The 22,505-nt window shown below is 40.4% G+C and overlaps 1 protein-coding gene across 2 annotated transcripts in view; it reads right to left on the reverse strand.

Annotated features, from left to right (window-relative positions):
• erbin (erbb2 interacting protein) overlaps positions 1-22,505 on the reverse strand; it is a 68,009-nt gene continuing 45,504 nt past the window's right edge. The window contains exons 12-27 of one of the 2 annotated variants that reach the window (XM_049603702.1): positions 21,311-21,440; positions 21,085-21,200; positions 19,136-19,205; positions 16,193-16,292; positions 14,377-14,498; positions 13,804-13,977; positions 12,236-12,415; positions 12,003-12,120; positions 11,723-11,897; positions 10,100-11,627; positions 7,789-7,932; positions 5,667-5,720; positions 5,382-5,549; positions 5,078-5,170; positions 3,975-4,049; positions 1-3,858 (exon numbers count right to left, since the gene is read on the reverse strand). In XM_049603702.1, the coding sequence (XP_049459659.1) occupies positions 3,751-3,858; positions 3,975-4,049; positions 5,078-5,170; positions 5,382-5,549; positions 5,667-5,720; positions 7,789-7,932; positions 10,100-11,627; positions 11,723-11,897; positions 12,003-12,120; positions 12,236-12,415; positions 13,804-13,977; positions 14,377-14,498; positions 16,193-16,292; positions 19,136-19,205; positions 21,085-21,200; positions 21,311-21,440 (3,355 nt within the window). In that variant the 3' untranslated portion in view covers positions 1-3,750. The remainder of the gene's footprint in view (positions 3,859-3,974; positions 4,050-5,077; positions 5,171-5,381; positions 5,550-5,666; positions 5,721-7,788; positions 7,933-10,099; positions 11,628-11,722; positions 11,898-12,002; positions 12,121-12,235; positions 12,416-13,803; positions 13,978-14,376; positions 14,499-16,192; positions 16,293-19,135; positions 19,206-21,084; positions 21,201-21,310; positions 21,441-22,505) is intronic. The other variant, XM_049603701.1, reaches the window with a different exon arrangement.

Below are 22,505 nucleotides of genomic sequence, written 5' to 3' on the forward strand. Positions count from 1 at the left end.
TAAAGAGCATTAGTTTATTTTCCACAGGTTACTTCAGAAACAGGTCATTATGTACAAAATCTGGAATGTTGGATAAATGCATATCAATCATCATCTCACTGTGGCTGTTTCCAGAGAAACCTTAGAAATACTAGCTATACATTAAAACGAGTGCCTCTGCATTGCAATTTATTGCTGGTTTTACAATCGCAAGTCACTAATGCCGTTATTAATTCTTTTCTCACTTTTTTAAGAGTATTTACAATTTGATTAGTACGGTCTAAAAACCACAGAAGACTGCTAAATAAATAAGAACAATACGGGAGCATAAGAAACTGACATGAATGAAGAAAATGTAACGACATGTTTTGTCTCCCTAGATTGTCTACGATGTCAGACTGTATACGTTCTTTTTTGCCATGAACATAAAGTGACCATTACCTCAGAAATGTTTCTCCCTATTCTTAGAAAGTCAACAGACATCAAAAACAAAATTAATACAAATAATGTACACAACAATTCATCCATGTAAAATACTACGTTCTGTGAGAAATTTGGGAAATGCTCATTATCAATGTCATCTGCTTGTGAATAAAATGTACTAATTTAAGATTAAGTTTGTAAATGAAGGGTACAGCTTCACTTAGAACAGCTAACTTTAAACAGTACGACTATTATTATTAAAAAGGGATATTTCATTTTCTTAAATACCACAGTGTTTTTATTTTGGTTGGACAGTGCCACATATGGGTCAATCTTAACTATATGTGGGAAGAGTAGATGACACAATCTACTGTAAACAAGTTGAGGGAATGCCATTTGCTGAAACACTGTAGGATAAAATTCTATTATATATTGTACAAACAATTCAGTGGTCACAAATGTATTGTTGGAATTTATGGGGACATTACTTACTGAATTTTATCATTTCCTTTTCTTCGGAAACACGTCTCACTGAAGAGTCATTTACCAGTGAATGAATATAAATGCAGAGGTGCACAGAGAATTAGAAGTCACGTCATGTTGCCTTTAAAATCACATTTTTCCTTCTGACACAGTTCTTTGACAAACATAAGGAATGTTCTGAGATGCAGCTTTGACTGTTTTAGTTTTTTCCAACAGTGTAAGTTGATTATTTTGCACAAACGAACATCAGGAGTTAATCAAAGCGACAACATGATAAAAAGCTCTCAGGCAAAGTGACACAAACATTCACTTCTACACAATGCAGAGAAATCTTTCTGTTTAAGCACTGCTATATATATCTCCTGTGCTATCTCATTACAAAAAATGATTCTTTTACAATATAAAAATCATGTAAAATCATCAGTGATTACTAAAAGATTGTGTTTTTAAAAAATGCTATCTGATGTTGTTTTTCTGGATGAAAATAAAAGGCTTTAAATATTGCTTTGAAGCCATTATGCTGCAAACGTACTCAGAAGATTGTGAACATGTGAATATTGCTTGGGTGCTGGGGTCAAAGGTCCTCCCCTGTTCAAACAGTTCAAGGTCTATGGCACTTGACAACTTGTCTCTCCCAACTCTACTCTCTGTACAGCAAAGAAAAAAATGATTGAGAAACTGCTCCAAAGTGATGAGTAAAAAGTATGATAAAACATTTCTATAGACATAAAAGGCAAACTGTGGTCTTCTCCCATGTAAAAAATAAAACTGACAGATGTTGAAACCCCTGCAAAACAAACACTCATCTCACCAATGGCTGCCTGAAAGATGAAGCCCTTAAAGGGGAACTTCAGGTATTTTTCACCCTGATCCCTATTTTCCCATGTTTTTGTGTCTAAGTGACTGATGGGAACGAGAGCGCAGCAGCCGCAAAACAGGCTGCAATGAAACTACATCAGTTTACTTTAAGTGGACGTAAACTGACGTGGTTTCACTGCAGCGTGTTTTGCAGTTGCTCAGTGTGAAAACTGAGAGACTCAGATTGTTATTTTAAGTGTCTGACAACATTATAAAAAGGATCCTTACAGAGATAGAGCTTTTTGTTAAAGAATAAGATCCTTTTTGTTTAAACAGAAACAGCCTTGAAATCTCTATCGCTAAACCCACCAGACTCCATTTTAATAAACAGCAATTTTAGCGTGTATACAGCCAGAATGTTTTCACATCTAACTGTGTGTATTAATCCCTTATTTCAACCAAACAGAGTTGGTGATTGTTAAAACTGTGGAAAGACGAAACAAGATGGTGTTTGTGAGTATTATTTTGTTTCTGTCAACTTTAAATGAAGTTTATCTTATGATGATAAAAATACTGCATATTTAAATAGAGTCTGGTGTGTTTGGTGAAAGCCATTCTGTTTCTGGTTTTAAAAAAACATGGCCTATGTCAGGAGGAGCATCATTTCCATAATGTTGTTAGACACTAACAATAACAATCTGATCCTGTCAATGACAAAAACAATAACTTTGTTGCTGCCTGTTTTTCCGCCGCTCTGGCTCAATACTGGGCCAGTTTCAAACACTGCTGTTCCCACAAAACATGGGACAGTAGGGTCCAGGTGAAAAAACACTGCAGTTACCCTTTAAAAATAAAACATGAGTGAAACTTTGACCTGTTCTTATTCAAATCTCTTTCATAAGTTGTCTCCTGCTTTTGCCTTCTGTTCACTATTTCCAAACTTGCTTTGGTTAACTAGCATAACCGCCATATTTTTCTCTGCTTAAAGGAACAGTTTTGACATTTTGGGAAGTCACTTGCTTTCTGGCAGGAAAAAGATTGGAGAAGATCAATAGCTACCACTGCTTCAATCTACTCATGTCACACCCCTCCTGAAAGTAAAGAAGCGTATTTCCCAAAACATCAAACTCGCTCTTGCTTTAGAGAAGAACTTCTGACTGGCAAAACAGGTTAAGGCTGAGCAAACACATGCTACACTTCTCCTTTCCCAGTTCCCCCAATATTACATTTTCCAGTCTCATTAAATGATCACATGCAGACTGCATTTCTTCAACATCTGAGAAGCTGTGATTCACTCCTATTGTTTCCACACAGCACAGGTAGTGGTCTGGTCAGGTGATAAGCAGAGCAGTTGCTGTGAGGGTATCTGAGTGGAGCTGAAGACAGAAGTGTGTGTACGCTGGAGGGTGTTTATGGAAGCAGGGGCGGATGATCTCCTCATCTCAACTCTTCGATCTCCCAAGAAGAGAAAAAAAAATCTCTCCAAAAAACAAATCAAACACCTCCTCGATCTACATTCGTCTCCACATGAAAAGCACGTAACATTGTCCTCCATATAAGATCGCACGGCAGACCAGAATATGGTTTCAACATCTTAAATAAAACGCTTATTTAAAAAAAAAAAGGCAAATTGGATGACAGAAGAGAGGGAGCTCTGTCCCTAAGTGGTCAGTTCATGTCAATTTGCAGAAATGAAACCTAATTCATGACAAAGGAGTTTTGGACAGAAACAAAAGATGATCTGTACAGAGACCACAGTAATTATTTGCATCAGAGCAGGTCATATCTTCAGCTTCTTATGTATAAAAATATATATACCACAGTGATGGCCTTTTGAGGACTCGTACTTGCAGAGGTTTGCCGCCGTCTCACTTTGATCCACTACATTCAGTGGTTTTCCCCGTTTAATCAAGGCTATGAAGATCTCTACTATAAATAGTCCCAACAGGTATCAACAGGTCAGTCTCCTCTGTGTATAAAAATATGAGAGTCAACATTAATTTCTCTGTTTGTCTCTCCTCTCGTGTCCCCCCCTCCAAACGCTTCAGAGGTCAGTTTCACTTGAGTCTATGCTTGCGTTTCTCTTATGATAGTCAAATCCACAGTGTTTGGAAACGTCTTCAGGAGGGACACTGCATTCCCATGATCGATATTCACAAAGCTGTATCCATTTGCCTATGAGAACAGACAGAATTCTGGTTAACATGGGGGGAAAAATTACCAATAAACCTACAACTAATTACAAAAATGTTGATGAGAGCTGTGTGATATTTGTACAGACAACAGATTACCTGGATGATTTTATCTCCAGGCTGAAGAATCATAGATGCCGGCCCCTCAGGTTGGACCCTTGTCACAAATATACCCTGAAATCATATTTGGAAAAATATTATATTAGTTGTACAAACTAAAAGCCACTAAGTTATACTGAGTGTTGTCCTAAAGTGGGTGCAGAGTACAACTTAGGAAATGGAATATTAAACATTGTTTATGTATGGCACATTAAGCGTGGGATAATGCCTGATGAGGTGTTAATTATCAGGAATTTCTGGGTGATGAGGAGACCTGACCCATCCTCGCTGCGAATTGGACCGTTGCCTCCACAGAGGCCATTAATTCCTGATTATGGACACCCCCAAGGGCATTATCGTTTTTATACCATGGTCACTTGCTAAAGAACAGAAATGTAAAAAGAATATTCATTTAGATTTTCTTGTGTTTTGTGGTCAAAATCCAAGTATTTCACAAGTCACAGCTCGGTTTCCCTGGTGACACCTAATACCTGGAACAATCATTACCATCCCATAAGGTTCTCATGCAGTGGAAACGTTATTAATTCTCCAGTAAACAGGATGAACCTGAGATACGGCTTATCAACGGGAGATTCTAAGCTAACGTTATGCAACCAACATTCAAGGTTAAAAACATTATGTACACTTGATAAATAGTAAATATAATTTGACAGTATGTTTAACAACAAGACTAGCTGGCTATCGGCCACTTCATTGGCCACCGTATGAAACAGCGAGTTGAATAGCGAATGGGATGTGAGATGGTCACTGATGTGATACAAAATATCAGTAAGTTCAGAGGGCCAGTGTACTACTGCAGTTTGTGTGTTGCAGTCTGTGGTGTCAAGACAATGAGGCACTGACTGCCTTCAGTGTTAGAACAAATTGTAAATGGAGCGTTGACTGCTTCCCTGTTGCTCTGGTTACTCACATTAGATAGATGCCGATATTATCATGTAGCCAGGGCATTAATTTACAACGATGAACATAGAGTTTCACCTGCACTTCTTAGTAGTTGTCCTATAACAAGTTTTAATGGAAACCCAGCAGCCAATCAGAATGGAGTATTCACTCAGACCATGGTATGAAATATATAAACTTACATTGTCATCTGGACGAAAGGGATTTCCCCGACCTCCCACTCCTCCTGATATACTGAAACCCAGTTCTGGATTCTTCTCCACTTTCACACGGATCTGAAACACACCCACATACTTTCATTAGCCATTTATTCATAATCATTCACTGTTAATTACACTAGTTGTCAACACTAGCCTTGAAAGGGTTACGGTTCAGGTCCCTGTGTCAAATTATTCTTTTAATCAAACTTCAGTCTAGCCAATAAAAGATATCCTCAAAGTCAAATTTATTATTAAGCACTTTTTTCACACTGACACCATCCATCACCTCTTGCTGCAGTGAGTCAAGCGGGATGCGTGGAGGGCCCTGGGGCTGATGGGAGACTTTGAGCATCAGGTAATCAATGAGCTGCTCCCTGGAAGGATGGCGGGCCATGGACGACTGGCTCACCTGGGGACGAACAGAAGGCCCCATCTGACCGTTCATCAAAGGCACCTGGGAAACAAAAACGCACAGAGATGAACTGAGGCTTTTCTTTTATTATTCTTTTTAAATTTTGATATTTCACAACCACATTTTTACTGTGCAGCTAAAAGTTTGTATTAAACCTACTTTTCTGTGGGGGTCCATGGTGTAGCTCTGCTGCCCTTGGGGAAACACATCATCCTGAAAGGGAAGACAGTGGTGATCATTAACAGTGTGCCCCAACCTCACTCCAGTGAAACTCATTTACATCAAGGGATAATGATCAAGACAGACAGACACTGACAACCATTTCTCATGTCTGGTAATGGCATTAGGCAGTGATGTGTTGTTTTTGAAGGAGGTGAAAGGGACACATCTGATTAAAATGATGAAAAACTGAGATTAAATTGTGTTTAGTGTCTATTCAGACACTAAGCAGCACATAACTCGCAATATTAGCTTGCTGGAGATGAAGTGAATCTTAAATGTTAAGTAGGGAAGGGGTTACACAACACTCTTAGACATCTTAGTCTTGGATAGTGCACAAGCACTTTATGTCTACAAATTCTAATACCCACTTTCTAAATCACTTAGACACACACTTCTAACCACTTACCTTTTGTAAACACAGTTTTCACCCCCACACACACACAAAGTGAGAAGATATGAAGTGATTCTGAAGTGATCAAAAGTTGAAGTGAAGATTATGAATGAGCAAAATAAGGATTTAAAGTGCAGTTAAAAAGAAAAAGAATTTCACGGTTGCTGAGATGGATTACAATCACAGGATACGCACAACGGGATGATGATTATCATGTTAAAGCACCTGGCAGGTTTAACTGGGGTGTTTTGTACCATATATGATGTGTCATATCTGATTACTAACTAGGACTCAAATGAAGGTAGGGTTTCTCGGTGAAGAGCCTGCCCTGAAAAAGCTCAATTTCCTCCAACAAGCTTGTTACATCACAGCTTAGGATGCCACTTTTTTGTTGCGAGCTGGATTCAGAGAAATACAGATCTGCTGTAAATGTTTCTCTAGAAATATAAGTCTCTGTTAACAGAAGACAGGAACATCTTTCCTGTTTATTACTACAATGAGATGTAGAAGACGTTAATAATTATGCCACTAGGCCAATACATTTTGTGAGGAAGACAATTTTAATTAAAGGAACACTTCACCCCCAAAGTACCATTTGTATATCAGTCACTCACCCCATGCTCATTGAACTGAAAAAGAAAACTTGGTTTTTCTCACATATCTCTAAAGTGAATGAAGAATTTCCAAATGGAGAAAATTATTGATGAACTGAAGTCATAGGGGTCTGCATTTCACAACAACAAAACTGTATCAAAACATCTGTTCGCAAATGCTCACACAACTTGTGCAGTAAAATCCAAGTCTCATTGATCCAGTCTTTTGCTCAGCACTTCCCAATCAGACAGCCCTTTCCAACGGGGAACTAAATGAACTAAATGGAAGTTATTTATGCCTTATTCAGTGCCTGACTTGGTTGGTATTTTGCAGGGTTAATTTGGATTCAGACATGTCACACAATAACACGAACAAACAAACTGATGGAAGCATTGGTAGCTCAGCAGCTCCTTTGTTCTGTGAGGTAAAATTACTGTTTTTGTCAATGGAGTCTGTTTCACTTTCAGTTCAGTTCCCTGTCAGAAAAGGCCGTCTGTTTGGGAAGTACTGAGCATATGACTGGATAAATGAGACTTGGATTATACTGCACGAGTTGTGTGAGCATTTGAAAACAGATATTTTGATATAGTTTTGCTGTCTTTCACGCAAATGGTAACTTGGGGTTAAATATTCCTTTAATTTCTAAATTAGCTAAAGCTAAGTGGCAGCCTTGATCACTTTAGTCAGATGCCAGATGTATAGATCAGTCTTTCTGTCATTGTATCATGGCAGAAGTAAAGCCTTGAAACCAATTAGATGATGGTACAAAAACTAAGCAGGCCCCGTTTAAACAAGTCAACTGCATTTCAAGGAGAGGAGCTACACAACAGACTAGAATCCATCCATGTTCATGGTCTGAGGGCGTGTGAAATCAGATGTTAGGAGAGACGTTATACTTTCACTTGTCCATTAAAAGGACATGTGAAAGACTGAGGGTCAGTGATCACTTCTCATCATCCAGGAGAGACAGAAACAGACATTTTTTTTTCTTCTAAAGGATGTGAAACTAGCAGGAACTGGAAGCCCTGGCTTGGTATGAGCTGCAGGAGCTAACTTCATGTTCACAGTACTCACACAAAAGCCCAGAGCTCCATAGGGCTGTCCGTCCCTGGCACTAAAGACCAGGGACCCTTGGCTGGCATGCATATCCCTACAGCTGCCGTAGTGAGACCAACTCAGCGGAGCATTATTGGAATTATAGGAGCGAGACAGTGCATTCTGAACAGAGGGACGACACGGAACAAGCAGCAACAACCAACATGTCAGCCGCGGCCATGCAATCCACCAAATGAGTGATGACATAGAAGACACAACAGAAAGGTTTACAGCATATAAACACAAACATGCAGTGAATCACAAATACTTTGCATACAGCTGAGTGAGAAGACTTTTGTAAATGTCAAACTCCATATTAAAGGGTCAATCCACCCAAATAAACTTAACAGTACTTTGCCATACAGGTTTGGTTTTATTTGCCAAAGTTTTTAGACACCCCGATACAGAGATCGATCGGTTCCATTTGGATCCGTTTCCAAGTTGGTCAAACACCCATACTTGTTTAGCTCTGCAGCAAACAAATTCCTTATCAAAACCTCTCATTCACATTCTGTCTTAGTCTCTTCTACTTGTTTCTGAAACTACAGACTTCTACAAAGACATAAAGTAAGTGACTAAACATTATATATTTTTAACTAAGAGATGTCTTCATTCCCCTCCAAACAACCTAAGAACTAAGAAGATTTCATAAGGAATTCGAAAGGATTAAGATTCAATGAGTAGATTCTAAAGTGGATTCAGATCCAAGGCCACTGATGCAATAATGTATGGCAATGTGTGTGACGCGAACTTTAAAAAAACTCAACATCTCTCACAAGAAAGAGCCTAAAACGGTTTACACTAAAGTTTATGGATTATTCGCATTAACCGAGACACAGAGCCAAATTTAGCATATTTATACAGCCTATCATCATTATTTCCACTGGCTACTTATGCGTTTGTATAACACTACAATATCAATCATGCTGTAATTAATTGACAATTTTGAAAATTTTTAACACATCACATTTTACTTCACCAGACACCACATGTGTGCATGGGAGCAGACGGTGACATGGTGGTCCCAGCTGAGGTGCAGAGTCTAATCTATCTTCTTTTAAACAAAAGAAAATACTGAACGACTGTTTGAGAATTCCTTTCACATGTAACATTTATAACATTTGAAGGAAGGAAAACAAAACAGTAGGATCAGAGGGGTATAAATCTGATTTCAAAGTCCATTTTTTGCGGGTTGATAATGTTGATAGGGTCACACATTCTAAGTAAAGAAATGGTTATATATCACACCATCACTGTCAGGCTGTATCTTCACATGCAGGTTTATGCCTGTCCAGAAAAACATCCTCAGTTGTAATGTCTGTCAGTGCAACATCTTCTATTTATGGCATGTATATTGTCAACCATCGCTGTGATGGAGACTTGCTCTTGACACCCTCCCATTGCAGTCATCAATCACCTTGCTGTGGCAAGATGGTTTTTTGAAGGCATTTCTGTTTTAGACCATTTCTTCTTTATTTCAGTGACGGTACGACCCTCAGGTGACACAGAATTAACAGCACTCGTTATTTTGTCGCATTGCTTGGCTTCAGCTGGTCCCTTAATTCCACTTCTGACGCTGTTAAAAATTATAGACTTTCTATTATGGACCTCCAAAAAACAGGACTCTCTAATCTGTCGTTCTTTTTACTCTTGGATGCCGTTTTTACGAGGTAACACTTAGACATATGGGGCAGGATGTGTAGCCTTATATGGTATTACTAGGGCATTAATCATTCTAATTTACAATTTTCATGAACATGCCTGCTCATTTATGCACAGGTGGCATTCATCATGTTTATGCAGGTAATTCAGAAAGTTATGCAGAGTGTGGAACATTTGCTGAATCTAACGTGGCAAACTTGTACATGCCCTTCATACAAAGTAAAGTAAGAGAAAGTTAAGATAAGTATACAAAATAAAGTTTATGCATGAGGCCAATTGTTTCTGCAAAGACACATTGCTATGGATATTTTTAATGCTGCTGACTCCACAAACAAAATTCCTTTCACCTGCACTGTATTGAGATGGTGGCAGTAATCCCAAAGGCAGTTATCTCAAAGTCTTAACAAACAAAACCCAAACTTATTGTATATGGGTGAATCAACCCTTTAAGCAAGGGCTAAAGAAAGGCTTTACAGATATTTTCTTCATGTTGCAATGGTCTCTGGTACATTCAAAGTATTTTAGGACTGTTATAATGAGTCAGAGGACCAACAAATAACAAAGACAAGATTGTGAATCATTTTGGGAACTTATTAAACTACATCTCATCATCTCATTACAGTTTTACCTTTTCCATTTTCTTTGCCTCGATGTGCCGCATCACCTGGTCTCTCCAGTCAGCTGGCACCCTTCCTGTTCCAACTCCTCCTGACACCTGTCCAGACCCATCCAGCAGCGAGTGCTCAGACTTCACCCTGACGTTGGGCCTCTTGCTGGGGCTGCTTTGCTGATAGTTGAAATCGCTGACAGACATGGTCCTCTCCGGAAGTTCGTGCGGCTGCGGCCTGGCGCCAATAGGCCTGGAAGCTCCAGGTACGTCGATGCTGTAAGTGCGAGCTGAGAGGGGCCTCTGCATGGCCTGGCTCATTGCCAGCGGCCCCCTGGCGAGGGTGTGAATATCCCTGTACGTCATGTATTCCCCTTCAGGTACCTGTATGCGCCTCGGGTCACCCATGGAAGCTGTGGAGGCAGTGCTGCTTTGCCTCTGCAGAGAGCTGCTTCTAGCCTGGCCCCCAGTAGAATGAAGTCTCTCCTTAGCCCACATGTCTCCAGAGGATTTGGGAGCCATAGGAGGCCCCCTCTGCTGGGGCTGCAAAGGGTAGGGAGGTGCTTGATTACGGTTGGAGTAGTTGGTGTTGGCTAGTGAGTGTGGCGGAGGGGGGAGGTAGCCTTGGTGCTCTGGAGGCATGGGCGTCCTCTGGGCCCAGAGGCCGTCTTTAGGCATGGCACTGCTTGTGTACTGTATATTGTACTGAGGAGGAGGGATGCCCATGGCCATGCTGGAGGAGACAGGATATCTACTGGTGCTGGCAGGGGGCTTAGAGGAAGAGAGCAGATCTGAGGAAGATGCAGAGGAGCCGGGGTAGATCTGGAGAGTCTGGTCATTAAGTAACTGACTGGCTGACTTGCTCCTGACTATGCTCTGACCCTGAGCTCCTGGCCCTGGGCCGGCCCCTGCCATCCTAGTCATTCCTGCTGTGTCGTAAGAGTCATCATCCCCATCAAAGGAGTATAGCTTCATTCCCCCTGTTTCTATGTTGCTGACACTGTGAGACTTCATCACCTGTGGGGGATGGCCCCTTTTATCCGGAGACAGTTCCTCTGTGCTGCGAGACAGAGACATGTCACTGCTGGCTGTCACGCCTGTCGAGGCCACATGCACAGCAGATGTCTCTACTCTCATCGCTTGGCTTTTGTTGCCCACACTATTGATGCAGTCACTGACCTGCTGGTTTCCATTCAGAAAATGCTCCATGTTGTCGTTGCCAAAACTCTGCTTGCTGTCCAGCTCCTCCTGGGTTACTGAACCATTCTTGGTTTTGTCCACCTCATCCAGCTGGACCATGTTGTCAGTCGGCAACTTGGACACATTCATATTGATCTGGTCCCACTTGGTGTAAGTTTCTCCCATGCCATTGTTTATTCCCTTCTCAATGAAGGCCAGCCTTGCTTCCATGGACAGGTCGTAGTCACCCATTTTCTCTGGCGGAGTCTGCTGGGTTTTCAAAAGGGCCTGAAGGGACGTTTCAGAGCCGTTACCATTATGGAGAAGAGGGGTGGTGTCTTTAGGCTGGTTCATATTCTCATCCTCTTGCCTAAAACAAAGAATAAGGAGGTACATTAGATTCTGTAATAACAGGTGGAAGACTCATTTGTTCTCAGTGTTAACAGGTTGAAGAATGATACTAACCGGCCTTTTGGTAGGAAGGGCATCTTTGCCTCTCTCTCAGGCGTGCACAGGGAGTTGTCCTGACTGCTGTCTGTGGTCAGAGACACTGAGTCAGACATGCGTGATGGCGATGAACAGTTACTGTTGTTCTGGTTGCTGTTGGCCACTGTGTCATCCAGCAAAGAGTCTGCATCATCTGTTAATCAGAATCAAAAATATCATGGTTAGTATACTATATCTACACACTGTCACTTTAATTTTCCATGTTAAACGTTATATTTCAGTCACTTAAAATCTTTACCTTTTTTGTCTTTACTCAAAGTTACTACTTTAGGCTGGTTGATGGAGATCTCAATAAGAGGGGGTCTCATCTCTGCAATTTTCATCTCCTCCTCTTCATCAGACAGCTCCTCAGAATCCTGGAGACAAAAAAAATAAAAAAATCTTAAAGCTGTATTTTTTCAGTTGAAACTCATCATGTGCTTGCTGTATTTCATGTTTGTGACATTGTGAGGACTAAACCACTGAGAGTACCTCTAGTGTGTCCTCATGGTTCATTAGAGCGCCCCCTGAAGATTTGAGTGCGACTGTCTGAGAGGTGTAAGACTCAGAAATGTTTGATTCTGGTGCAGAGGAGTTTTGGGCCAATGTGTTGGTAGATTCTTGGGGCTCCACTTCTGATGCCGTACCATTAGGACAGGGAGCCTCTATCACCTGCAAAAAAGCAGTACAGATGATAAGTTATTTATTGAAAATGTTCCTTCACTTACATGTAAAATGTGCAATTTGTTAACCCTACGAGACCCATAGGACCGCCAGCGTTCTTGGCCGATATTACACTCTCTCCGAGGCTGTGGCAGACTCATTTAGCTCGCGTTAAGGTAGTGGTATCATGTAAAACTAGACAACCCAAGGCATACACTGGTACTAACCATGTCATGCGAGCTTGACGGGAGGGTAGCTTAATAATGCTCCCAAGTTAGGCCACATTTTGGAGAGGGAAAACTGGCATGGCCCTTTTCACAATGGTCCCTTGATTTCTCTATATAAATGAAAATGGGTTCTGTGGCTACCCATGTGTCGCCCCTTTACAGACATGTCCACTTTATGATAATCCCATGCAGTTTTGGCAAAAAACATACCATTTGTGCATGCAGTATAAATTTGTTATTTTTGGCTATTCTTAAAATGGTGTATCTAAATATTCCTGTATACTTTGGTCCCTTAACAGATTTGGAATTGCATAATTGGATATGACCGGAAAGATGAGACTCTTGTGGATTCAACAAGCCCAACTGTATTCATGTGTGATGATGTTAGTCCCCTAATAGCCATCTGATTTTAGTGAGGCCATTTCTTTGAAACAGTCCTCACTGTATAAAATGACCTATTGTAGCCCACTAGGATAATCACAGCCTCATGAAACTTTACAACCACACACTACAGACCTCAGGCATTCAGAGGATGAATCACTGTCATAGGTATATGGACAATAAGGGTGTTTCTTAGCATTTTCCAGGACAGAAGTGCTCATCATGTAATTGCAAAAACATATGCAATTCTTACAGAAACCTCCACATGTCAAATGTTTTTGATACCAAATCACAGCATGATTTTTTGTGTGGTGTTCTTCAAAGTCTTGGTGTCTTAATCTGATATTTTGACCATTTTATCAATTCTTGAATGGGGAAAAAAAAGGTTATATTTAGCACCAAATCTATGTAACAAATGTTGCAACAACTTAAATGAGCATGGGACTGGCCTTTATATAAATCCATAGTAATGTTCTAAGCCCCTCTACACTCTAAACTTTAAAAATTTGAACAGGGTTCAAACCAGAACAAAATGTTTATTACAGATTTAGAGCTTGAAAAACTTGACTGAGCTGTATCTCAAATAATCCTCAGGTTACCAGCTTACAGATGATGTATACCACTTCTATGTGGCATAAAATACTGACCTGCCATCTCCCCCTAAAGATCCCCTGTCCACCCCCTTAACAGACAAAAATGGCTCTATGGTAGGTTTCTCAGGGTTAAACTGGAACTAAAGGGGAACCAAGGTTTCTTTCAAGTGAAATCAAATAAAAAGCTGAAGCTGACCTTAACTCCCACATCCTGCACGCCAATGTGGTTCCTCTCAATTGGCCTTGCATCTTTTCCCGACTCATCACTCGACTCATCCTCCTTGAGCCTGTGAGCCACAGACTGGGCTGTCTTCACCATGTTCTTCAGCTCATCTGGGTATGGTGTAGGGTAGCGCTTCAGGTTTCCCTCCTGGCAGAGGAAAAATACCCACAAACTTACCACTAAAATCATTTGGTTGCAGTTTTGACAGAAGTGGGACGAGGAGAGGTGAAATGGCAGTTTTGAATGGGAATTACATGGAGAATGAGGTGCATTCACTTTCAAATAGACACATTTCAAAGGCACCAATGTCCCTCTGTTAAGCATTTTTCTTAAACATAGTAATGATGTTTTAGTTTGAACCACTGACCTAAAAAACATGTTGACTGTAAATTGTTAGAGAAATGGGACATGAGGCACATTTTAGACAAAGTCCAGATTGTTGCCAAATAATATTATGATCACAACAATGTCCTTCCAGTTTAGTAAACCATGTCAGAACAGTCATTTTTCTTTTCCCAATTATGTGAACAACAGCTTGACACTGACCCTTGGGGGTGTTTCTCTCTCATCTTTGTCCTCGTCACACTCAAAGGCCACCTGAGCTCGGTGCTTGCGCTGCTCCTCCCAAAGAGCTGGATTGAAGCTCTCAGAGTCAGAGTTGGGAATGTCTGAAATAAAAGCAGAAATCAAGAGGAAGATAACAGTGTTAGGCTTTTATTAAGTCACTCCCTGTTTTTAATTTATACGAGTCTGACTTTGACCACAAGATGGCGCAAAGACAACATCAGGCATGCCAATAAATGGAGGGAGCTGTGCAGAACTTGAATTTCAGAAGTTAACCCCTTAAAGAAAAAACAAAACCACACAATAATGCATCACTGATACTTGGATGTTTTTTCTAATAAACTGACATAAAAAACAAAAAGATAAAAACTAGAATCAATAACTGTTCTTGCAAGATTTGCCACTAACTTCAACATGAATCAAGCTATAATTCCTGTGGTAGACAAAATAACTACAACTTACTTAGATGACAAACTCATAACAGCAAAGCATTTGACTCAATATCACTCCTGTATGACTCTTGGAGAGAAGCAAGGTCATGATTACTAAGAAAATTATGTCACACCAGTGGCAATTATGGTTGTGATGATGCTGCCGTTCTACAACTCTTTCTTTCTCTTTCTTAAGAAGTTAATATTATAAAATATAATTTAAAGCTGTCATTCAAGCTTACAGGTGTGATTATGTGTGGTTTCCTGTGTTAAAAAAAAACCCTTCACCCCCCAGTTGGCAACAAATCTTAGTGTACACCACATGTTTGCTAACTTGCAACTACATTTAAGAAGTTGACAGCTGAAAACAAAACAAAAAAATCAAGTACATATTGAGTAGGAAATAAATATTGAAGTCATTATCAGCTGAGACTGAGATAGGATCTTGTCAAGAACTCTGGTTGTCTACAACTTAACACACCATACCAGAGTGTGAATGCACAGTGGATAATATGAGTCACCTGGTGTGTGTGGCCTTCATATTAACAAGTTGTAAAACACAATCATCTCAGTCAGGTCATGACTTATTCCAGCTTCCCAGGCAAACATGAGGAAACAGATAAAGCTCTTCTGGAAAAGCTCCCAGTGGATAATGGTGGAAAATAGCATGAAACAGAACCTAAATACAGTTACTAGTATGGGGACATATTCTGGTGGTTCTTCACATCACTGTCGCAAATGTCAAGCAGCTAACTCACTACCATTTCAGTAGTTGAAGTGCAAAGATCTTGAACCACTAATTACTCCGATGCTAAGATGTAACAGGGTCAGGGCAAGCTGTCTGGTGTAATAGGAAACCAAACCAAACTAACAGATGCTTGACAAGAAGAAGAAGACTAGGGTTTCTTCTGGAGCTTTGATCTCAGGTTACGAGATCCCTCATAAAAAATGAATACAGGAGTCCTTGCAGGTCACCTTTAAGACGGTTACAATAAAGGTGGGAAGTGGTCATTGCGCTGGTTGACATCAAACTGCATGTACTTTACCTGAAAGTTTGATTTCTATGATTTACTGTTATTAACATGCGCAGATTTTTTAGTTTTATACTAGATATGGACCATCAACTTTGAAGTGTTTTATTCTTATAAATTGTGTAAATTGTGTTTGTATTAGTCGTACAAGTAAGTTGATATGAATTGTATGATTGCCTATAAGTACTGAAAGCTTAAATCTTTAAAATCCAGCCCTGCTGCTAAGAAGTGGTTGGTGAAAACAATTGCACACAGTTGCTGTTTGAGGGTCTGTCAGATTAATCATGAATAGAATATAAAAGAGAAATGTAGTCTTGTTGAATGCACAGTACTCACACTCCTCAGTCCTAGTTTGCTGGGGGAACATGTAGTTGGTCAGCACAGTTTTGTGTGTCTCTGGATCCTCCTCTTTCTGGAGAGGGATCAGGGGCTTTGACTGTGGGAGACAAAAAGGAGGTTTGAGTGTGCTATCTGCGATCAACAGTGCTTTGTCGTCACACACAGTGCTCACAGAATGTCCTGGTGTTCTCATTGCGAGTGTACTGGGCTGCATCATCAGTGCTTGAAACAACACATCAAAATTTCCCCCAGCAATTCCCCACAGCTCTTCCCAGCTGAGTTTCTATCTCTGATCATCTCCAAAACACAAATGGCCTTACTTTGACGGAGAAACTACTTGAGCACATCTGGGGTTTTTTCTCCTGTCAAGCATTTCTTGATGAAGTTGGCTAAAGCGCCATCAGTGTCCCCTAGGCCTCATCACCATTGGTGCACCTGCCCAACAGTATCCTCTGTGTCTCAGTGCGACTACTGCCTCTCCTGGATTTAATTTCTGCCCTGCTAACACAGCAGGTGCTGCACTCCTAATATAAGTTAATTAATAATTTTTATATACATGTTGCATCTTTATAGGGTCACAGTGTTGTTTTTACAAGTTAATAAAAGCAAGGTGTTACGGCTGCAGGGCCATACGTGTGTGGATGGTTGTTTTTTCTTTTCTCTGCTGTCTCCAGGTTTGGCCCCTGCCCTCCTACTGCCAATGGCTGGTAACGGCTCACACCTGTGATGTGTACCCATCAGGCCCTGGGGCAGCATAAAAACCTTCACAGAGAGGCAGATTTCCCCCTTGGAGTCTCCCGAGACAGCCACTTGGTGAGCAGTGTGTATTCTTTGACCCCTTCTAGAGGCAGTTGTGTGCCGGTTGTCGGTAAGATTACTCTTTTGGTGAAGAGTGTGTTATTCAGCACTATTTTGTAGGTAGCTTGACTGTCTGGTAATATCCATTGTGTTTTGTTGCCCTGTTTAGGCAGATCGGCCTGACCTTTTGGAGAGCTCGTTTTCAGTTGTCGTGGAGACCTCTCTTGTGTTTTTTTTTGTCTATTATAAATAAATCCCTAAGTTTGTACCATCCGTTTTCCTATCATCCTTTTCATCCCGGTTCTTTTCATTGTGTTACGGCCTCCATCCCCTGGGCTCCATCAAGGGCCGTAACACAAGGAAAATAACAATTTTGATCCACAAAGACAACACAAAAACACCAATAACAGGCCTGCTTGCACAAATAGTCCATTAAAACAAAGTCATGTCTAAAGGAAGTCTGTTTTGAGAACCTGGGGGTAAAAGCTTGGTTACACTCAGTCCATTGAAGACTTGTCAAATGACCTTGGATTCCTGCCTCTATAGTTTCTTGTTGAGAATAGAGTCAACTGGGCCAGGTTGAGTCACCGGGCAATATCGGCTCATTACAGATATTTTGTATAGGCGTATGTGTCAGCTGATAATTGATAAGAAATTGAAGTACAGACAGATATGCTCTGAAACTGTCACCAGTGTATAGTTTGTCCACCAGAAAGCTAGACTGTCCTGATGATTGATTGGCAAGAGTTTAAATAATGGAAAATGAAATTTTATTCTGTATTTAACAGGCAGCCCACTTGAAACCAAGACAGGGGTGACATGGGCTGGTTCTACATAACAAAGTTTTCCAGCAGCACTCTGCAATGTCTGCAGTTCTCCAGTGATGATTTGTTTAGGTATTTGAACAGAGACTTACAATAGACCAGCTAGAATGAGGAAAAGGCATGGATAATTGATTTTAGAATGCGGCGAGAGTCAACAGGCTGTAATCTGGAAATATTTATAAGCTGAACAAAGCAAACGCACTAAATCAATACACTCCTGCAGCGTCCTCTCCAACATTACTTTGCCTTTGCACTCATTAAAACTCCTCTGCTAAGGTTGATGCGAGCAGTTTAAGAACTCCTTTCCCATTCAAAGTGACATTGCTATGACAGAGTGGGACCTGAAGCCATTTGCAGACTCAAACGTTTCCACCTCTTGATAGGCTTATCTTGTGTTCTGTCAAGGGTAGACATCTAAACTTCAAGCAACACAACTTGAACTTTCTACATCTGCTTTACTTCTGGCTAGCTGTTGCTATGACTTTTTATCATTTTAAAAAATTCCCAATACCAGTACCCTTAAAGCGATATTGATTCCAATACAGTATTTCATTTGACACTGTTTCCTCCCGATGCAATTAAATACGCATCGTGAATGGAAGCATTCAGTTGTGTAAAATGCCACAGGTGGCATTTTAGTGTTGAACGCTTTTGTGGCATCTCAGCACGCAAATCTGCCAACTCTGTCAGTGGACAAATCGCATAACACATTAAACTGAAGAACGAATGCAGTGATTTACTGTGAGTGAAACCATACAAATAGTAATTTTTCTCTAAATATTAGTACAAAAGAATGGAATGCAGGTATCGTTTGACTGGAGCAGTTTTTACAATATTTGGGACTTGCTTATTTCAGTCAATACCTTAAAAAGGTATTAAGTACTGATATCCACACCTTGTTGCTGCTGCCTTTTCTCACAAACTGTCTCCCTGTCATTCAGATTCGAGTCACACCACTTTTCAGGGTTTCTGACAGGCTTCTCTAGATTACCATACTGTTGACCTTAAACAAGGTAAGGATAGCATTTTCTGACATTCATTAGGATCCTTCTCCATTTTAAAAATGTAGAGTTTACGGTATCACTGAGTCTGACCTGCACTGCCATTTGGAACGTTTAGATCAAATGTCCTGGAAGTAGTTTGCTAAATTTTGAATGTGTTTTCCTGTGAGCAACTTGGCCTTGCTGGATTCATTTACAGCTGAATGTTGTTGTGAGTCACATAACCCTGCTGCTATTACAGTGTCCATAGAACACATTACAGTCTGAAAGCTGAAACCCCTATACTTGTGATTTATCTATAATGCATATGATCTTACCTGATTTTCGGACAGCCACATTGCAGTCATCTGGTTCAGCTTAGTGAAACTGTAGGGAAGATTCCTTAACCTGCAGGGGAACAAAAACAAAACAGGTACTCAGTTGTCTTACAACAAAAACCTTAAAGACTCACAAATGTGATGTACTTGTAAAGGAACAAACATGTCCCTTAAATTGATTGTGTACGGCACATTGATGTGTGTGAGGGACCACTGTACAGACAGACTGAAGCCCTATTTCAAATTTAAAAAAAAAGAAAGACCAAAGTTATTCAATGTATTTGGCACAGAGCGGACAGCAGGAATGGAAAACCCCTGATTAAAACCTTAATCAGGCCTTAGCTTCCAAACCCACGCATTTTCATTCCGGACAAAATTAAAACTTTGATCATGATGTTGTATTCATCAGATTGTGTTTCAGAATGAGCATGTGTTCATGTAAGAGTAAGATTCTCATGCTTTTTATAGTGAAGTAAATACTTTTTAAATCAAACAACTCTTTGGGACAGAAATGTTACAGGTTAGACTATAAAGACAGAGCGACTTGATAGAAGGAAACGCTCCTCATCTGTCATTTATTGATTTATCTGCTAGAGATGTTCCAATACCATTTTTTCCTTCCCAACACTGATTCTGATATCTGAACTTGCATATCTGCTGATACCAATACCATTAAAAATAAATAAATAAATAAATAAATAAAATTCTAACAGATATATGCTGTATATCATTGCTGTAGGGCATGGCTCAGGTTAACCCCTTTGGAAAATAAGAACAAATACATACAGACAAAAATGCCATAAAGATGTCTTTTATCATCTATTTTGTCATTTTGCTAATGGCTAACATTAGACTTTTTTTTACTGGAATCAAGTCTTTTTCGCCTCTTTAAAAAGATACAGACACACCAAGCCGACATCAGAGAACTAGTGGTGATGAAGGCTGACTGTTGCGTTGCCTCATGCGTCTCGCCCAAACAGTTGCACTGAACACAACCCAAAGACTACAACCAGTGGCCAACTAGCATGTACATTCTGCATCTGCATGAGAGGAAATAAGTCTCTGTACTGGCAGGCAGTGGTGGATTTCATTCGCCACTTAGAAGTGAAACTGGATTTGACACTAGTTAGTCAGTGTTAGAACATTAAGAACACAACCCAATATTGAAAGAACAAAGCATGACTGTGCACTATCGAACAACAACACAAATAGTTACAAACTATTTCTGCTTAAGAGCTCAATGGCTAAATAAAATAAACTTTAGAATTGATCTCATGCCTTCTTGACCTCAGCTGTTTACTTTTCTCACTTACCGTTTCTCTTCTCACGCACTGAGCTGAACTGACAATGAGAGTGATTTTAAGCTTGCCCCAACAGTGCAGGACACACCACAAAAACTAGGGAGACAGACACTCACTGACTGGCCTGACATTGACCAATGGCCATCCATCAGCTTGATGTGTCAGGGCCATAAAACTGTAGTTGCCAGCGGCTGCACAGTGCAACTTGTTTAGTAGACTACGGTTTCAAAGCGGTGAAGAAGAATTGATTTCTGGGAAAACTGCCATTTTTTCCAGGTGTGAGACTACTTTAAAATCGATTTAGACTTATGTACTCAGCAATAACCAATGCACCATTTTAGACAATATCAGAAGCATTTTCCATACTGGTATCGGTATTGGAACAACTCTTTAATCTGCTGATTATTTTCTTGTTGAATCGATTTGTCTATAAAATGCCAGGTTTAATCCTGCAGTGATGTCTTTAAAATAGATTAAATTTCCACTGACAAACAGAGAAAAGCAAAACCTCACATTTGAGAAAGTGGAGTCAGAGAATGATTGGAATTCATGCTTTAAAATGACTTCTATGCTACAAAGAAAAAACTGATTACTTTCACCCTTGAACTTGAACCTTATTATGCATGAATGCTGTCAGTCTACACTCACTTGTTGTTGCTTAGATTGATAACCTTGAGCTTCTGCATGTCACCCATTTCCTCAGGCAAAGACTCCAGCTTGTTGGAATGTAGGAACAGCACAGTTGCATTCTTCCAGTTGCCCATCTGTGAGGGGAGGAAATCAAAGAGTCATGAGTCAACAAGGCTAGCTGTTACAGCTGAGCAGACTGGCTTGCCACATCATTTAACATACAGACACCATTGTGCATACTCACCTCGGGGGGAAGCATTGTGAGAAAGTTATGATCTGCAGCGAAGGTGCGGATGCTGACGCACTGGCCAATGGAAGAGGGCAAGGCTTCAATCTCATTGAAACTGCAGTCCAGCTCATCCAGTGCTGTCAGCCTGGTGCAAAAAGAAGCAGGAGGACGACGATTTAAACATGTGGTGTAATGACAATACGTACAATACATTCTATGTGAAACAAGATTAATCTCATTTGAAGAACTTGCAATATCAAAGTTAAAAGGATGCTCTAGTGATCAAGTAATGTACTTCCATAAAGTCTGGAGACTTTAAAGAGACAGATTTAACAATGAACGATCAAACTGAAGCATTGGATGTGGGGATATTACGACCTCAACCCTGGATCCTACAGTTACCATCAGCCGTGGTTCTACCAAACATGTGTGGTACGGTACTGTTACAATCCATATGTAACCCATGCAGACATGTACCTTAATTCCAGATCTGTTCTGCATTTCCACCACGGACGGTACTTTTAAATGTAGGTTGTTACTGTATAGTAATTGCTGCATCACTGCTCCATACTGTTCTCGCTGTATTTCCTGTTCAAGGGCAATGCAGAGGAACGTCTGCACCTCGCCTTTCAGCCACGGAATGGAGTTGCACGCTGACATTTTCAGAACAGAAAAGAAAACGCTAGAGTGTTTAGAGTCCATGCTGCAATCGGCAGTATATTTAAAAATGGCGGATTTGTGAATTGAGTCCTTCAAGCAAGAGTGACGATTCTGTTAACCAACTGACAGACAACAGTGTTTCTAGCTTCATCTCTTAGTATCAGATCAGTGTGTTAGGTACTACAACAGAGGGGTAAAAAACCCCAGGATGGAGCAGAACGGTTCTATTAGAATCAACCACAACTTTTAACAATAGAAACACAAAAATAACTGTTCTAATATAAAGTGAACCGAACTGAATTGAATCAGACTGCTTGGTAGACACAAGGCTTTAATGCATTTCAGTAGCAGCTTTTTGTTAGACCCTTCCTGTCTGTTAATTGCCCACATATTTCAAGGTCCACATCCCCAGTTTGTGACGCAGGCTTACTGTTATACATTTGTAATCTCCACGCCTATGCCCCGACAACCACGAGAATATTTTATTTCACTTTGAAACCTACCTCCAGAGCCACAAAGGACATTATAGAACTGAGTAGTAACTGAGTTA

The sequence above is a fragment of the Epinephelus fuscoguttatus genome, linkage group LG18 (assembly GCF_011397635.1).
Source record: "Epinephelus fuscoguttatus linkage group LG18, E.fuscoguttatus.final_Chr_v1".
Lineage (NCBI taxonomy): Eukaryota > Metazoa > Chordata > Actinopteri > Perciformes > Serranidae > Epinephelus > Epinephelus fuscoguttatus.